Below are 14,510 nucleotides of genomic sequence, written 5' to 3' on the forward strand. Positions count from 1 at the left end.
TGTTTTTCTGTCGGGTGTCTGAACAAAGTTTTCGGCTTGTGCCTACTTTTTAGCAGGCGACGTACAGCTGGTCATGGCTAAAGCAGGGTGACAGTAAGTCGATACCGGCTGCTCTCCTTTTTTCCACCATCGCCTATCGCAACTCTCGGAATACTCGTGCAAGTTCTGTAGTAGTAAGTTACAGTAGGCCTACTCGTAGCTAGAAAAAAAAAGTAACTCAGTTGCTGAAGGAAATGAACTTGTCCAACTATCACAAACAGTGGCAAATCCAACGTTTTCAACCCTTTCACCGAAGTAGACTCATTTATGCGTTTTCCATGGTCGACCGCCGTAGACAAATTTTTGCGACTTTCCCAGCAATTGCTAGTAACTGAATTTTATTATTCGTTGATAACATAACCAACGATCTTTAGGACTTATGGTAGTGACAGTGTTGTCCTAAGATTTCTCTATAAAATTAGCTTAAAGTTTAATATTTTAATCTTTGTTTGGAGATTTCCAACTTAAAAACGGACATTTTTGTGTAAGTTCATCAAAGGCGTCCGAATTAGAAAACAAATAACTACTTATGTTGATGACATTATAGCCGATTCAGATTTTTGTGATTACACAGATAATCAAAAAATAGCGATAGCAGCACTGACGCTGATATGCGATGAAAGTAATGGTTTTGTAAAAATAAGGAACATTGTAAAGGATCGTTTTGCTTTGTAGCTTCACATCGCTTTATCAATGCACAAAGTATAGATACAACAAATTTTTTGTATAGCAGTGCTTGTTAACATGTTGGCAAAATGAAATATATAACCAAAACAAACGTTCTAGATGGAGTTTGAAATTGAAAAAATATTGCATACATATTAAGCAATATCAGCAAAATGGCTGGCAGCTAAATTTGTACACAGATGCAAGTGAAAGGGTGGAAATGTAGTAGTGGAAGTGGTGGAAATGTGGCAATTCATAGACAATACAACATTGAATAAGTACTTACCTTTTTTATGTAGAAATTTAGTAGGTGAGAACTGTGTTTTTTCCAGTGACCGCAAGAAACCAACGTTCGCGTGACCTTCTCGGTACACGTTGGCAGTAAATATTAATCGCATGTAAGTTACTATTCATTAATTTATTTTATTTAACGATTAGTACATTTGTATAGCTGTATAGGCACCTTTGTATAGGCCGCAGAACTCAGGACGGTGCTTTTTAACACGGCAGCAACTTTGCTGTTTCAAACGCACCAGTGTCGTTGGGCACCGTAAAGAAGCGCGCTAACCAGAGATGACGTGATTTTTGTGTGAAAACGATGAATAGGTTATGTAGAGGCATGTACTAACCGGAAATTCCCGTTAATGCGCCCTAGATACCTAGTAGTGGCCAATAGTCCAAAAAGTACGGTACTCTATAAGGCGGACACTCAATCAAACACGCACGCAGACAGACAACGATTGCCGTTTATATAGTAGATACTTTAATGTCACAAAAACAACATGTTGTGCAAAGTTTTGGTAATATTGTGACAGTGAAATCATACTGCAAGCAGTAAAGGAACAGCATCCTAGGGTAAAGTTTAAATATAACGACTTGACTCATCACTGTTGACTGTGTTGACACCAAGACCAGACTGTACCGATGCAAATCAAATGAGAGTAGGAAATTTCACAGCCAGTTTCTTACAATCTGTATATATCTGTATCATAGCTCATCCACCAGACAAATAGAGGTATCGAATATTTGTACACTACCTCTGTGGGAGGTCTCTTAGCTGACACCTCCAGAGTAAGAGACTCTCCAGTGTGCCTAATGCACAAATCACTGGAGGTAGTCCTTTACTGAAGTTGTTGAGGTCAAGGTTTAACTCCTTCAGTCTCTTGAGAGAGCTGAGACTATAGAAATATAATAATAATACTTTAGTCTGTAATTTAATATATTTTACTAATACTAGGGCAGCTGGCCCCATGACCCCAACATGCCTGTAAACATATAGTCCCAGAGTACGTCTAAGGAAGACAGACATTATGAGTTTATGGCTGTATGTAGACATGAATAATTGCACATTCAACGATAGACATAAAAGTGTGTAGTAGGAAGACTTTTAATTTTACCCTAAAATATAACAACAGATACAGCGGTTAAGCTGATACAGCAGCAAGGAGAGGAAACCCGACACACAACCTTTGCTTGTAATCAATAATCTCGAACAAAAGTTGAGGTAAAGTTGACTCGTAAATCATGTATCCGTAGAATCATATACCAGTACCACTATGTACCTGTACCATCATATACCTGTACCATCATATACCCGCACCACCCTTTACTCGTACCACCATGTACCCGTACCATCATATACCAGTGCCATCATGTACCTGTACCATCATATACCCATACCATCATATACCAGTACCATCATATACCTGTACCATCATGTACCCGTGCCATCATATACCTGTACCATCATATACCAGTACCATCATATATCCGTACCATCATGTACCTGTACCATCATATACCAGTACCATCATATACCAGTACCATCATATACCAGCACCATCATATACCCGTACCATGTACCCGTACCCGCGGTCACACAAAGACAGTACGATATTTCATTTTTACATTTGTACTGGTATCGAGAGGTACCAGTATCATCGTATTCAAAGTTTTGATGGATAGCTTCTGGTGAAACAGTAATCTTTTATATACACGCACACTTCCATGCAATAATTATGTTATGTTATACTCTAATTATAGTAAAGATTTAGACTAGCTTAAGTTCCTCATATTCATCTTCAATTCAATTTGATCTGAGTACTACTGTCAACCTAATGTCAAGTTAATCAGTAGATACAGACTCAGTATGTACACAGTACACCATATATTATACACTACCTCTGTGGGAGGTCTCTCAGCTGACAGTCAATGAGTGTGAGACTCTCCAATGCTACCAGTTCAGAAATCACTGGAGGTAGTCCAGCACTGAAGTTGCTGTTCCAAATCTCCAAGAGCTCCAGTTCGGTGAGAGAGCTGAGACTTTAGAAATATAATAATAAACATTTAGTGTATAGTTTAATACATTTTACTAATACTACATACATGTGTACTATAGATAACCCTTAAACTCCAACATGTTACTAGACAGTGAATAACCTATGTGCGCATCTCCTTGAGTGAGGAGTAAATAAAATTAGGTTGATATCTTCTAATCTGCTGATATCTTCTAATCTGTTGATATCTTCAAATCTGTTGAAATCTTCTAACCTGTTGATATCTTCTAACCTGTTGATATCTTCTAACCTGTTGATATCTTCTAATGTGTTGATATCTTCTAATCTGTTGATATCTTCTAATCTGTTGAAATCTTCTAACCTGTTGATATCTTCTAACCTGTTAATATCTTTTAACCTGTTGATATCTTCTAATCTGTTGATATCTTCAAATCTGTTGATATCTTCTAATCTGTTGATATCTTCTAATCTGTTGATATCTTCTAATCTGTTGAAATCTTCTAACCTGTTGATATCTTCTAATCTGTTGATATTTTCTAATCTGTTGATATCTTCTAATCTGTTGATATCTTCAAATCTGTTGATATCTTCTAATCTGTTGATATATTCAAATCTGTTGATATCTTCTAATCTGTTGATATCTTCTAATCTGTTGAAATCTTCTAATCTTTTGATATCTTCTAATTTGTTGATTTTTCGTGATCAAGTCATGGACTCATCAACTAATGATGAGTCACGCGGAGAGGACTGCAACTTATTAAAAAAACTAGTGCAACAAGTTAAATTCTTTTTACTTATTATCATGCTTAGCCTTCTAAAATAGTCATGGACAAAGCAGAAGCGTGAGGAAGGGTAGCTTTGCGTTATACTCTGCAGAAATTGCTAAATTACAGCAGTTCGTATACCAGTTGAGTCGGGAGGAAGTACCTCTAGAGATGTTAATATATAACATATACATGTGAATCCCACTTTATCACTGTGTGTGCGAGCACATTTGTTCGATGAAACTTTTTGAGAGTTTTTAAACCTGCTAATTTATAAATTATTTAAATTAGTAAAAAATGAGAATAGCTCCAATAAGAGGGCTTTATATAAAAAACTCAACTGAATTTAACTTCATGTTTATATTATATAGCTTACAAAATGAAAGCTTTCCCATCCAATATAATATTAATTCTAGCTAATTATGTAGAATTATTATTTGGGACTCAGATTATTTCAATATTTCTACAATTATGTATTTAAAATATGGACAATGGTTGATTTATTCATTACTATTATTATGTAATCTCTGGTTTTGTCGCGCAAAGATGATATGAGGAAAAACATGTTGCCTCAGCAACAAAAGTATAAACAGTAGATATACCAGTCTAGTTGGGAGGAGTTCACATTAATGAGCCGTAGTTGCTTTAAACTCGAAGCCATCAGAGCAGGAATGACTCCATGCTTGATGCTCATGTGGGTGATACAGTGGTCACCCACATCCTCCAGTATGTCTCTCTCATCATCAATAGAGAAGTATGTGATGAGACCAGGAATTCCATCAATCTGAGGTTGGCCGGAGTGTCGATACCAGACTTTTAAAATTTGTCCTACAATACACACAAACTTCTCCACTTTTCTGACTCAACAAAAATTGTATTACCATATTCAGCCAGACAGAGGTTTCGTCGTCTAACCTTGTGTTGAAAATTGAATACTCCTAGTATCAATTCTTTAGACAGAAATTGCAGTTGGTGTTACTCCAGACAAAACTGACAACATCTGTTGGTGAACTTAACAAAAATGTTAACAATCCTTAAGTATGACCATTAAAGTTTTTGCCAACACCTTGAAGTCTTTAAAGGTTGACTTGCAACAAAATTCACATTACAGTTATTTGATATGAAAAGATTCACCATGTCTTACTCTGTTGTGTTGTAGGTGCAAAATATGTGGGAATGTGATTACAAGCTCTTAAAAGCTAAAAAACAAACAGTTAATCGCAGCCACACGAGACCGCCGTAGTTTGGATTCTCTTTCCAAAACGGCTCAAATGTGACGTAGCTGTGTTAGATGGTTTCTGTTTACACTTTCACGCAACCTTATTCATCGAAATATTTCAAATATACTTCATGCATTCTATAAAACCATGTCTATTGTTCTTACGCGTCTATTTTATCATCATTTTAATGCTGTCACTTTTAGCAGTGATATCTTATAACTTACCGTAAAAATTCGTTTAATTTTTTAGCCTTAGCTTGAAGGAGTACATTTCATTGTCTGATAATCAAGACGAGTCTGTTGGTCATTTGTGATAATCGAAAAGTGCTGCAGAAATTACTTGCGAAGTATTGGGTCACATGATCAGATTACGACTTGCCGATTAGACCAAACCGAAATAAAACTGTGAAGTAGCGAGCATCTATATTTGATACGGGGTCTTCGGTAAAACCTGAAGTGTTTGTCATAAACTAGTGCTACGATAAGTTTTATATTGAGCTTTTTTATTGGGGATTCATTAAGAGCAGCACTCCGAGGCAGTTCAATTAGAAGTTTTACGAGGTTTTATGGTACATTGTATATCACCCGACATGGAATGCTGAATGTTTAAAACGTCTTAAAAATTGTAGCAATTAAACGTATACGTTGTCTTAGCTACAGAAACTATTAATCATTTGACCCAAACACAGAATACATGTACATTCAATGAGTACAATGTACATTCAAAAAGCATGAGTGATATAGTGATATACAATGTATAAAATATATAGTGATATACAATATATAAAACGAATCCCGTTTTATTGGCGTTTCAATTCACGTGAGAACATCATGTGACAAGACGATAACCGAATTTCATGACTACGTCAGAGAAATAAAGAGATTCCAATCTACGGCAGCTTTTCGTTTTTGAGCCTTTAAGAGCTTGTAATCACATTTCCACATATGTGGCACCTACAACACAACAGAGTAAGACATGGTGAATCTTTTGATACTAAATAACTGAAATGTGAATTTTGATGCAAGTCAACCTTTAAGCTAAGCATATAACAATTTCAGCTTTCGCATAACATTTCAACTTACTGCCACGTTTTTTATTAGCATAAAAAATGATAATTTGAATGAAAAAATAATTTTTGTGATGAAAACATCTCAATAATTCACATGAAAATTCTTAAGTTTTGATAAATATGGCATATTCTTGAATAGCTTTAACAATCAAGAACCTCTTTTATCTTGAGTGCCACGCACTCACTATATGACGTCCTCTCTGCTACAGTATCTAATATGTAACAAGTTGCCAAACCAGTCGTCAAAAATGAACAGCATCACTCAAAATAAAAAGAAATGAGCAGAAAATGGTTTAATTAAACTTAGAATTTAGGTTTCTACATAGTTTTATATAATGAACTCGGTTTAACATTAAATATAATTACAATGTATTTGAAATAATTATCATCATTGTCAGAATGTAGCACAATTTAAGATAAAAATGTATTCTGATAAGCATATTTTACCAACATGTTATGGTCATCACAAATATTTGAATGGGCTAGCTACAGACGTTGAAGTTTGGCTGTATACCTACAGACATAACCAAACTCACTGCAGGTCTGGTCTCATACATTGATCTTACCTCTACTCTTTATACTATATGCTGATCTGGTATCACTCCTAGATTGTGAAGATTCCATTCTATTGTCCCGGTACTACTGGTCTACTCCTACAAAACCAGGTTTATTTTGCTTGTAGTTATCAATCAATTATGTTTATACACAGGAGTGTTTGCTGCTTGAGGTTTGCTGCTTGCTACTTCGAGGTTCAGTTTCGGTGGCTTCAGTGCTTCGTGAGTTTAAAAATATTCATTAAAAATTCAAGGAAATTAATAAAAACAATATAACATGCATACAATATAAAATTTTCCCATAATCGGTCCCAGTATCTCACGGATCCCTCCGCGAGAATGTTTGTAATAACAGTCATAGCGGTTATTTGTTTTCCTGTTATTATGTAAAGTGTAAAAAGGCCAAGCATTTGTGACACCATTCTCCATGCCTCTTAAATACCCTCGACCATCAAAATCTATATATATATATATAATACTCAAAGTTGGCCATATGTATGTGTGTAGTTCCAGCTATAGCTAGTAAAATCTTGGAATAAAGAAACTGTATTGCAGAAGATTTGATTTTAGACACTCCGTTTTGCCAGTCCGGCGCCTTACCAATTCAGCCACACGAGCTTGTTGTCATCTTTAGGCGATATATGTAGCTATATAGGAGCAAATACGCTACTGCTTTCGTCATGAGCTCTTATTAGTAAGCTTACCCAAACTATCCATTGGCAATGTGCCTGGCTAATAGCAAGTGGCAGGCAACTCTAATTTTTTATAAGCTTATTTTTAATACCTGGGCAACGTCAGGTAGCACAGCTAGTTGTCTAATAAACAGAAAAAATGAAGGAGAACGTTTACTACTAATGAAGAAGAGAATTCGCTAGTTATGAGTTTAGAAGTTAATTAGTTATTATTTCGTGGATTTTTCCCTTTTAGTGGAAAGTGTGGGTGTGGACCAGATCAACCATGAAAAAAGAAGGATCGATGTATTATTTTATTAGTTTCAACAATTTTATATTCAGTCAATTAGCAATTGGAGCGTAATCCATTTTTTCACTTGCTTTATAGGTTTATAAAATATTAATGTGGACAAGCATGGGAACGCAAAAAGGACATTGCTTGATCGTAGCAATCAACAAAAATCAATGATAAATTGCTTTAGATAACTCGAACTTAGAATCTTAGCAACTCAGCATCATTAACTCGAACAGGTTTTTGCCCAACGACTACGGAAACAGTTCTTTATCACTTTAGAATATCACTTTATTCTAAGCCATGGAGATAAACATCAACATTTAGTAGTTCTTAGGCATCATAAATATTTTCGTTAACGACTTTCCTAAAGGTTTGCAAAAGGTCAAGTTTTGCCAAACATCCGCTTGGCGATGTCCCATCAAAAGCAAGGGAAAACATGGAAACCTTTGAATGAACTTAAAATAAAATTGGCAAAATTGATCTTAGTTAACAACTGATTTTCAATATTGCACATGATTGCGTACAAAATATTTATTTTTAGAATCAAAGCAGTTGAGTGTCCTTGACTGAATGTTAGTATTTCTCATTTGATGATAGTTTTAGGCATTTACACAGTGATTTTCAAAAATATAATTATAGCCTGAGACCTAAGATTAGTGAAACTACATAATTTTGTAGCATTCCTTAACTTATTACGCAGTTATCTATGCAATTTATACAATAAAACAAAAAATTTATTAAGTTGTTGCTTAGTTATATACTACTCAAACTAATAAATAATGAAATCCGAACATGCCTATGATAATATAATGCTACGTTATACAAGAATAATACTGTAAATGAAAATACTGAAAATGGTTTGCCCTTAGCTAGTTAGGATGTCAAATGCATGTAACACTTTTAGAGTTGTATGATGTCAAAGATATTGAAAGTTCTTGTGCATTAAGGTTTAAGGATGAAGGAGAAGATGAGAGGCCTGAGAGTGACAGATGAGACTGAACTAGATGAATGCCCGAGTAATAAAACAGTCGTTATACAAAAATCTTATTTTTATTTAACATATACAACACTTACCATCATAACTTTTAAACTGCATATCATGAGATAATATCATGTTTTGTGAGCTTAAATAAAGTAAGAGAAAAAATGAAACAAATGTCAAGGTGTTTAAATGTAAAATAATTATCAATGGCTAGATAAAGTCTGTTCTACTACCATGGTTGAAATGAAAAATGATTTGATACTTACAAAATTAAAACAAAATGAAAAAAAATTAAAATAGTGAATATGTTGAATTAATAACAACAAAGAGTACATAAACGTGTATAAAAATTAGTTACTGTTGCTGCAAAAGCTATCCATCAAAATTTTGAATACAGGGACTCCTGAGTGACGATTATCTTGTTATACGGTTTTTGCCTTACGATGTGGAACACTCGGTTTTTCATTTTCACCAAATGGCCTTTTTTACCATAAGATGTCACCAAAAATTTCTCTCAAAATTAAAATTTGGCAGTCAGTTTGCTGACTATGTCGAAATAACAGAGAAGCTGATATGCTATTTGCCAAAATCCCTACGCTACAATGTCCTCTCAGGATGCTCGCTCTCACTCAGTTCAGCATTATTCTTTACAAATTATAGTAAAAACGAAATTGGAAACAGATGGGTGATAAAATATTAGACAATGACAGTATTGAAGTTTAATAAAATACATACAACTTAGCTTTATGTACGCCTTTAGTGAGCAAAATTCATTTAAGTTGAATTTAATGTTCATGTTATACGTCTGTCTTGAAGGTAAAAACTCCCTTTGGTACGTACTGCACAAAACACGTTGTAATGTTACATTTTATGTTACATTTAACCACTGACTACACTTCAGTTATTGTAGGTAACTATAGTTAGTAAGGTTAACATACTATTTTGTTACTAATTTGTAATATGTACAATACGTATAGGGTATACACAAAGGATCTTTTTACTGGGAGTGTTTGCATTAGATAAGTACTATAGGTTTCTATAATCTTCTAAACGAAATTTTCACCTGACGATGCCAACACTGGAATGAATTAAAACCGCATGGCGAGGGTACTCTGTACAATGAAACTGATTGTCGATAGTTGATACTGGCACAAACGTGAAAATGAGATAATGAAATTAAATACATCAGTAAAGCGCATGAGGGTGATTTGTCTGACCAAACATAGAACGTAGTGCTATTCCTACTGAAGAATGTCTGTGTGAACATTGTTTAGCTTTACAATTTTAGCAACTGCTCTTTGTAGCAGCCGCAAATTGATATCTAAAATTGTGCCTTACAGCTGCAATGTTACGGAACATTTGAAATCGAAATGGTAAATTTAAAATTATAAATAAAGAAAAATGAATGGATTTTAAACAGGCTTTCAACAATAATTATTTTAAAAACTAGTACAAAAGGTAATATTAATTCATAATAAAACGTACATATGTAGCTTTAATCGTGATAAGAATACCGTCGATGAGCAAAATAAAATAAGAGTGGTGTAGCCTTGTGGTTAGGTGCGCATCTTTGCATATTGGCAATAGCAATCGTTGCGAGTTCAATTCCAGTATGGAGAGGATATTTCATTGCTAGATATTAATCCAGCTAAAACTGAACCCAGCAACGACAGAAACCGATGAACAGACATTGAGATTTATATGTAGAGAAAGACTATTTGCTGTAGACTATCTATCTTTCCATTACTGACTGCTCTCTTTTCAAGCCGTCAATTGATATGATAATGATATTTACACTGGGCGTGTCTCAATGCCTCTTTTTGTATTTTATTCCTATTAGAGATTTTGCTTAACAGTGCCCACATTTGACGTAGCTGCCCTTTAATGCTGTCGAATAGTTTTGGCAATTCATGGATGATGCTGTGCTATCTAAATACATTGGTGACAATGGAATAATTTCATCTGAGTTATATCTTGTTAAATAACTGCGTGAATGCTAACGAAGTACTTAGTATTGTTATATAATACAACATATATATTAACCTTTGTTACTGCTGACGTGTTGTGGCCGATCTCAGCTTGGCTTTTTTCATTAACTGTTTATGTAGCTCGGCGGTGGCATGTTTTGCTTCTGATATTGCCTTCTAGGAACATCTGCTAGCATTAGATTTTTCCAAAACCATGAAAGGAATCAAACGCAACTCGCCAACGTTGAACAAAGGTAAACAATATAAAGTGTTTTATTACAATTTGCTTTCAGTTGATTTAGTAACCTAATGCTGTGTGAAATGACAGTCACTATTACGTGTTCCACAACCCAATTATCAGTCGATACGAGTTACCGCCATATTGAGAAGAAAGTTACACATTTCGTGAAGATTGAACAATCTGGTATTTGGTCAGAAACGACAAAAAAAAACAAGCCAGCTTTAACTAGACGACGTCCTGAAATAATCCTTTACTACGAACACATAAGAACACTGCGGGCTGAAGTAAGTACACTGAAAATATTCCTAAATATAATCCTACGCATTCTTTACTGTTACAATTAGCTCGCAGCGTGAAGCGGTAAATCGCAAGTAAATCGAGGTTTAGTCGAGAAACTAATGGTCGAAACCGTCGTTGCCGACTGGCTATTAGTCGAAGATTAAGACTACATGTACATACTGTATTTGGCGACTTGATATTTGTCGAAATTGAAGACTATTGGTCGAAGTAATTGAACACTTTCGTGAAAATGTTATTTTTTTAAGAGAGCATAACTCTAAGTACAAATAAGCCGTTTGTAATTTCTGTCATATCTCCTGATTTTGGTAGTTGCTGGCCCATTGCTAGTTGATACGATTATCAGGGTTGTGGCTAATTAAAATTGTGTTGAGTCCATGTGTACTATAAACCATCTTGGGGCCCATCTTGTTGCATCTACAGCTGCACAATGTGGAGTAGGCGATTCTCCCTTGTATCAATACTACTTACCGAACATAAGGAAGTACCAGCAGTTGTACTCCATGTATGCTGCGCGTAGTAAAAGTACACAATGCATATACACTGCATAGTTGTGACATGCTCACTACTGAACTGCTAATGCAACTACATATATATTCTTATGCATATGTCCAGATGTTTTGGCATGTCTCATGTTACGACATGCCGCACCCACATGTCATGTGGGTGCGGCATTGAAGCTGTAAGGTAGTCATGACCGCAGCCTTAAACAGAAAACCTTTGAGACTTAAGTTGTTGATTTACTGCGGGCATTAACACTGTAAAAATAATTTATTCCAATAGTAGCTCACAAAGTTTGAGATAAATTCAATTAAAGTTACAGTCAAACAATAAAACATGTTATATTTCATTTAAGGCTTGCAAGCAGTTCAAATATGCAATTGAAACTTTGTATAGTTCAACTCTATTGTTTTCATTTAACAAAAACCTAACACATGTTTATAGTTCGTTAAAAGAGTAATCTAGGGAAAGTGCTAAAGGTTGTGGAGCATTGATTTTAACTCAAACAAGGGGGAAATGTAAACCCTGAGATGACTTTGCAGTGGTTTGAGCCACAATCTATTTATAGCCGGCTTTTTGCTTTGAGCTATTCTTGTATTGTTGCTAAGCTCCTCAGATGTTTCTCAAATGTGTTGCACAACAAGACTGAGACCAGATATTAAGACTTCAATGAACATTTTGGAGACATGCAATGATTGACAAGTCTACTTCGAGTTTTGGGATTAGAGCTAAGTTAGCTAGTAACTCTTTGTAATCATAGAACAAAGAGAACTTTAAATTTAAAAGTTAAAAAGAGTTGCCATAATTTTTTGCACCGCCGTACGCAATTGGACCAGCTTAATATTTATGAAAAGAATTAGAAGATTTTGAGTAAATGTATTACAACAACTTTGTATTGTTTCAAAGAAAAAGCAAATTAGTTAAGTTTCAATAATTGATAATTATTATTATTCGAGATATACACTCAGGCAGCAATATTCTATAGTGTAAAGGTATGGCTAGATGTAATGAATTATTCGTTTAATCTGACCGAAATCACGAAATGAACGATTAGGTATCGACCAGACTATTTACCTATAAGTTGTTGTGTTTTAGCATACTGATGCGAAGCATGTAACTTAGGAATATTTCGGTGAGCATTTATTTAACCAGGAAGTGACTGATATATCGATATGTTTATATAATAGCATTATGAGAATAAGGAAACAATACTACATAAGTATTGATCTCCAAAAGAGTATTACGATTATACAACATCTCCCTTTTCCGGGTTCATAAAATAAAACAGCTAAATAGGAAACCACAAAACACGAATGGATAAAACTACTAAGTACTACAAACTACGTAAAGCAATATATGAATAAAACCATTATCCAATTTAGTAATGTTGACAGGATTGTCGAAAGCATGGTGTACTACATGCAATTCACTATAGATCCAAAATTTTACGTTGCCCAATAGTTCGGCCAAAACTAGACTGTTTTGCACTATCATTTACTTTGGGAGAATTGGTTGGTTCTAACGGAACTATGTTAGTGATCTTGGCCAGACTACACTCCCCCTGCTATCCTGCACCACCACTGAACGGGGTGTTGTGGGGGAACAACCAACAACTTCAGTGTCCCGTGTCAGGTCTTGAACATGAACATTACAACCACGTCTAAGGCAAGGCGGGACTACAACACGACGTCTTTCAGCAAAGTAAGCTTTTCACTGAATTCGACTGAGGGACTTTCTGGAACGGACAGCTTCCAGAACCGGCTGTTTAGGAATTAGAACTGAAGGTAGAGAGGGTAGAGTTGTGTGAACTTTGTGACTCATTAGCAGTTCAGATGGGGAAAAACCATTTTCTAGTGGGGAAGACCTGTATGCCATCCGACCTAAATAAGGATCAGGCTCTTTCTTGAAGATTTTTTTCATGGTCTGGACTGCCCGTTCAGCGGCACCGGTTCCTTGTGGGTGTTTGGGAAAACTGGTGATATGTGTGAACTCTTATGCCTTAGCAAAAGACCTGAACTCATCTGAGGCTGCTGGTGGCCATTGTCCGAAATTAAAACCCCAGGGGCTCCATGGCAGGCAACAATACTCTTCATGTGTAAGATCACTTTGGAACTAGTGGTCTTTTCTAACAATGCAATTTCGATGATTCGAGAATGATAATACTCTACCAGCAAATACCATTTGCTGCAAAAAACAAATCACTGCCTAGTTTTTCCCAAGGACAGTTGGGGAATTCCGAATGGAGAAGAGGAGCTTGCTGAAAATTAGACTCCTTCCTGCACGATTCACACCTACGCACTATTTCAGCTATTTGTTGGGACATGCTAGGCCACCCTACTGATTGGACAGCTCTAGCTTGACACGTTATAATACCAAAATGACCACTGTGAATTTTTTCAAGGGCCGAGAGACACTCAATTTGGGGGAATATGATACGGTAATCAAAAACCAGGACACCATCAACTATAGAAAGCCTAGACAGGCACTCAAAATAGGGACATAGTAAAATCCTATGAGAAGGGAGGTACGTAGGCCAGCCAGACCTCACATAACTGAGAACGCGGGAGGTGACCTCATCATGCTCTTGTTGAACTTTAAACTTATCTAATGGAGGTGCTATCTAATGCGATAGAGTGCTGACACAGCAAACAACTTAACTTCTTCCATTAACATAACATCATTTTTACTGATAGGACCAAGAGAACATGACAAGGCATCGACAATAACGTTATTCCTTCCTGAGATGTGTTCAACATGATAGAAAAACCTCATGAGACACGTTCGAAACCTCTGGATACGGGCTGAGTTTTTGTGTAATTCTATGTCGTTCAGTAGCGGGACCAAGGGCTAGTGATCGGTTTTTATTACTACTTTCAGGCCTATGATATAATCTCGAAACTTTTCGCATGCCCAAACAACACCTAAAGCTTCCTGCTTAATAGTGGCA

General features: G+C 35.7%; 1 protein-coding gene across 1 annotated transcript; it reads right to left on the reverse strand.

Moving 5' to 3' along the window:
* Positions 1–1,738: 1,738 nt before the first annotated feature.
* On the reverse strand, positions 1,739–11,567 carry LOC137402249 (internalin A-like). Its single transcript, XM_068088746.1, has 5 exons — positions 11,534–11,567; positions 4,481–4,594; positions 3,256–3,682; positions 2,887–3,027; positions 1,739–1,883 (listed from the first exon to the last, which is right to left on the reverse strand). Exons 1-5 carry the CDS (start codon positions 11,565–11,567, stop codon positions 1,739–1,741), a joined length of 861 nt encoding a protein of 286 aa, XP_067944847.1.
* Positions 11,568–14,510: the final 2,943 nt, after the last annotated feature.

The sequence above is a fragment of the Watersipora subatra genome, chromosome 8 (genome assembly GCF_963576615.1).
Source record: "Watersipora subatra chromosome 8, tzWatSuba1.1, whole genome shotgun sequence".
In the NCBI taxonomy this organism is placed as follows: domain Eukaryota; kingdom Metazoa; phylum Bryozoa; class Gymnolaemata; order Cheilostomatida; family Watersiporidae; genus Watersipora; species Watersipora subatra.

Excerpts from the sequence above, each read along its gene's own strand:
- LOC137402249 (XM_068088746.1), bottom strand. The coding sequence starts at position 11,567 with ATGGAGTACAACTGCTGGTACTTCCTTATGTTCG. Across the intron at positions 4,595-11,533 it reads CTGGTACTTCCTTATGTTCG|GACAAATTTTAAAAGTCTGG; the intron begins GTAAGTAGTATT and ends TGTGTATTGTAG. Across the intron at positions 3,683-4,480 it reads AGACATACTGGAGGATGTGG|AAGATATCAAAAGATTAGAA; the intron begins GTGACCACTGTA and ends TCAACAAATTAG.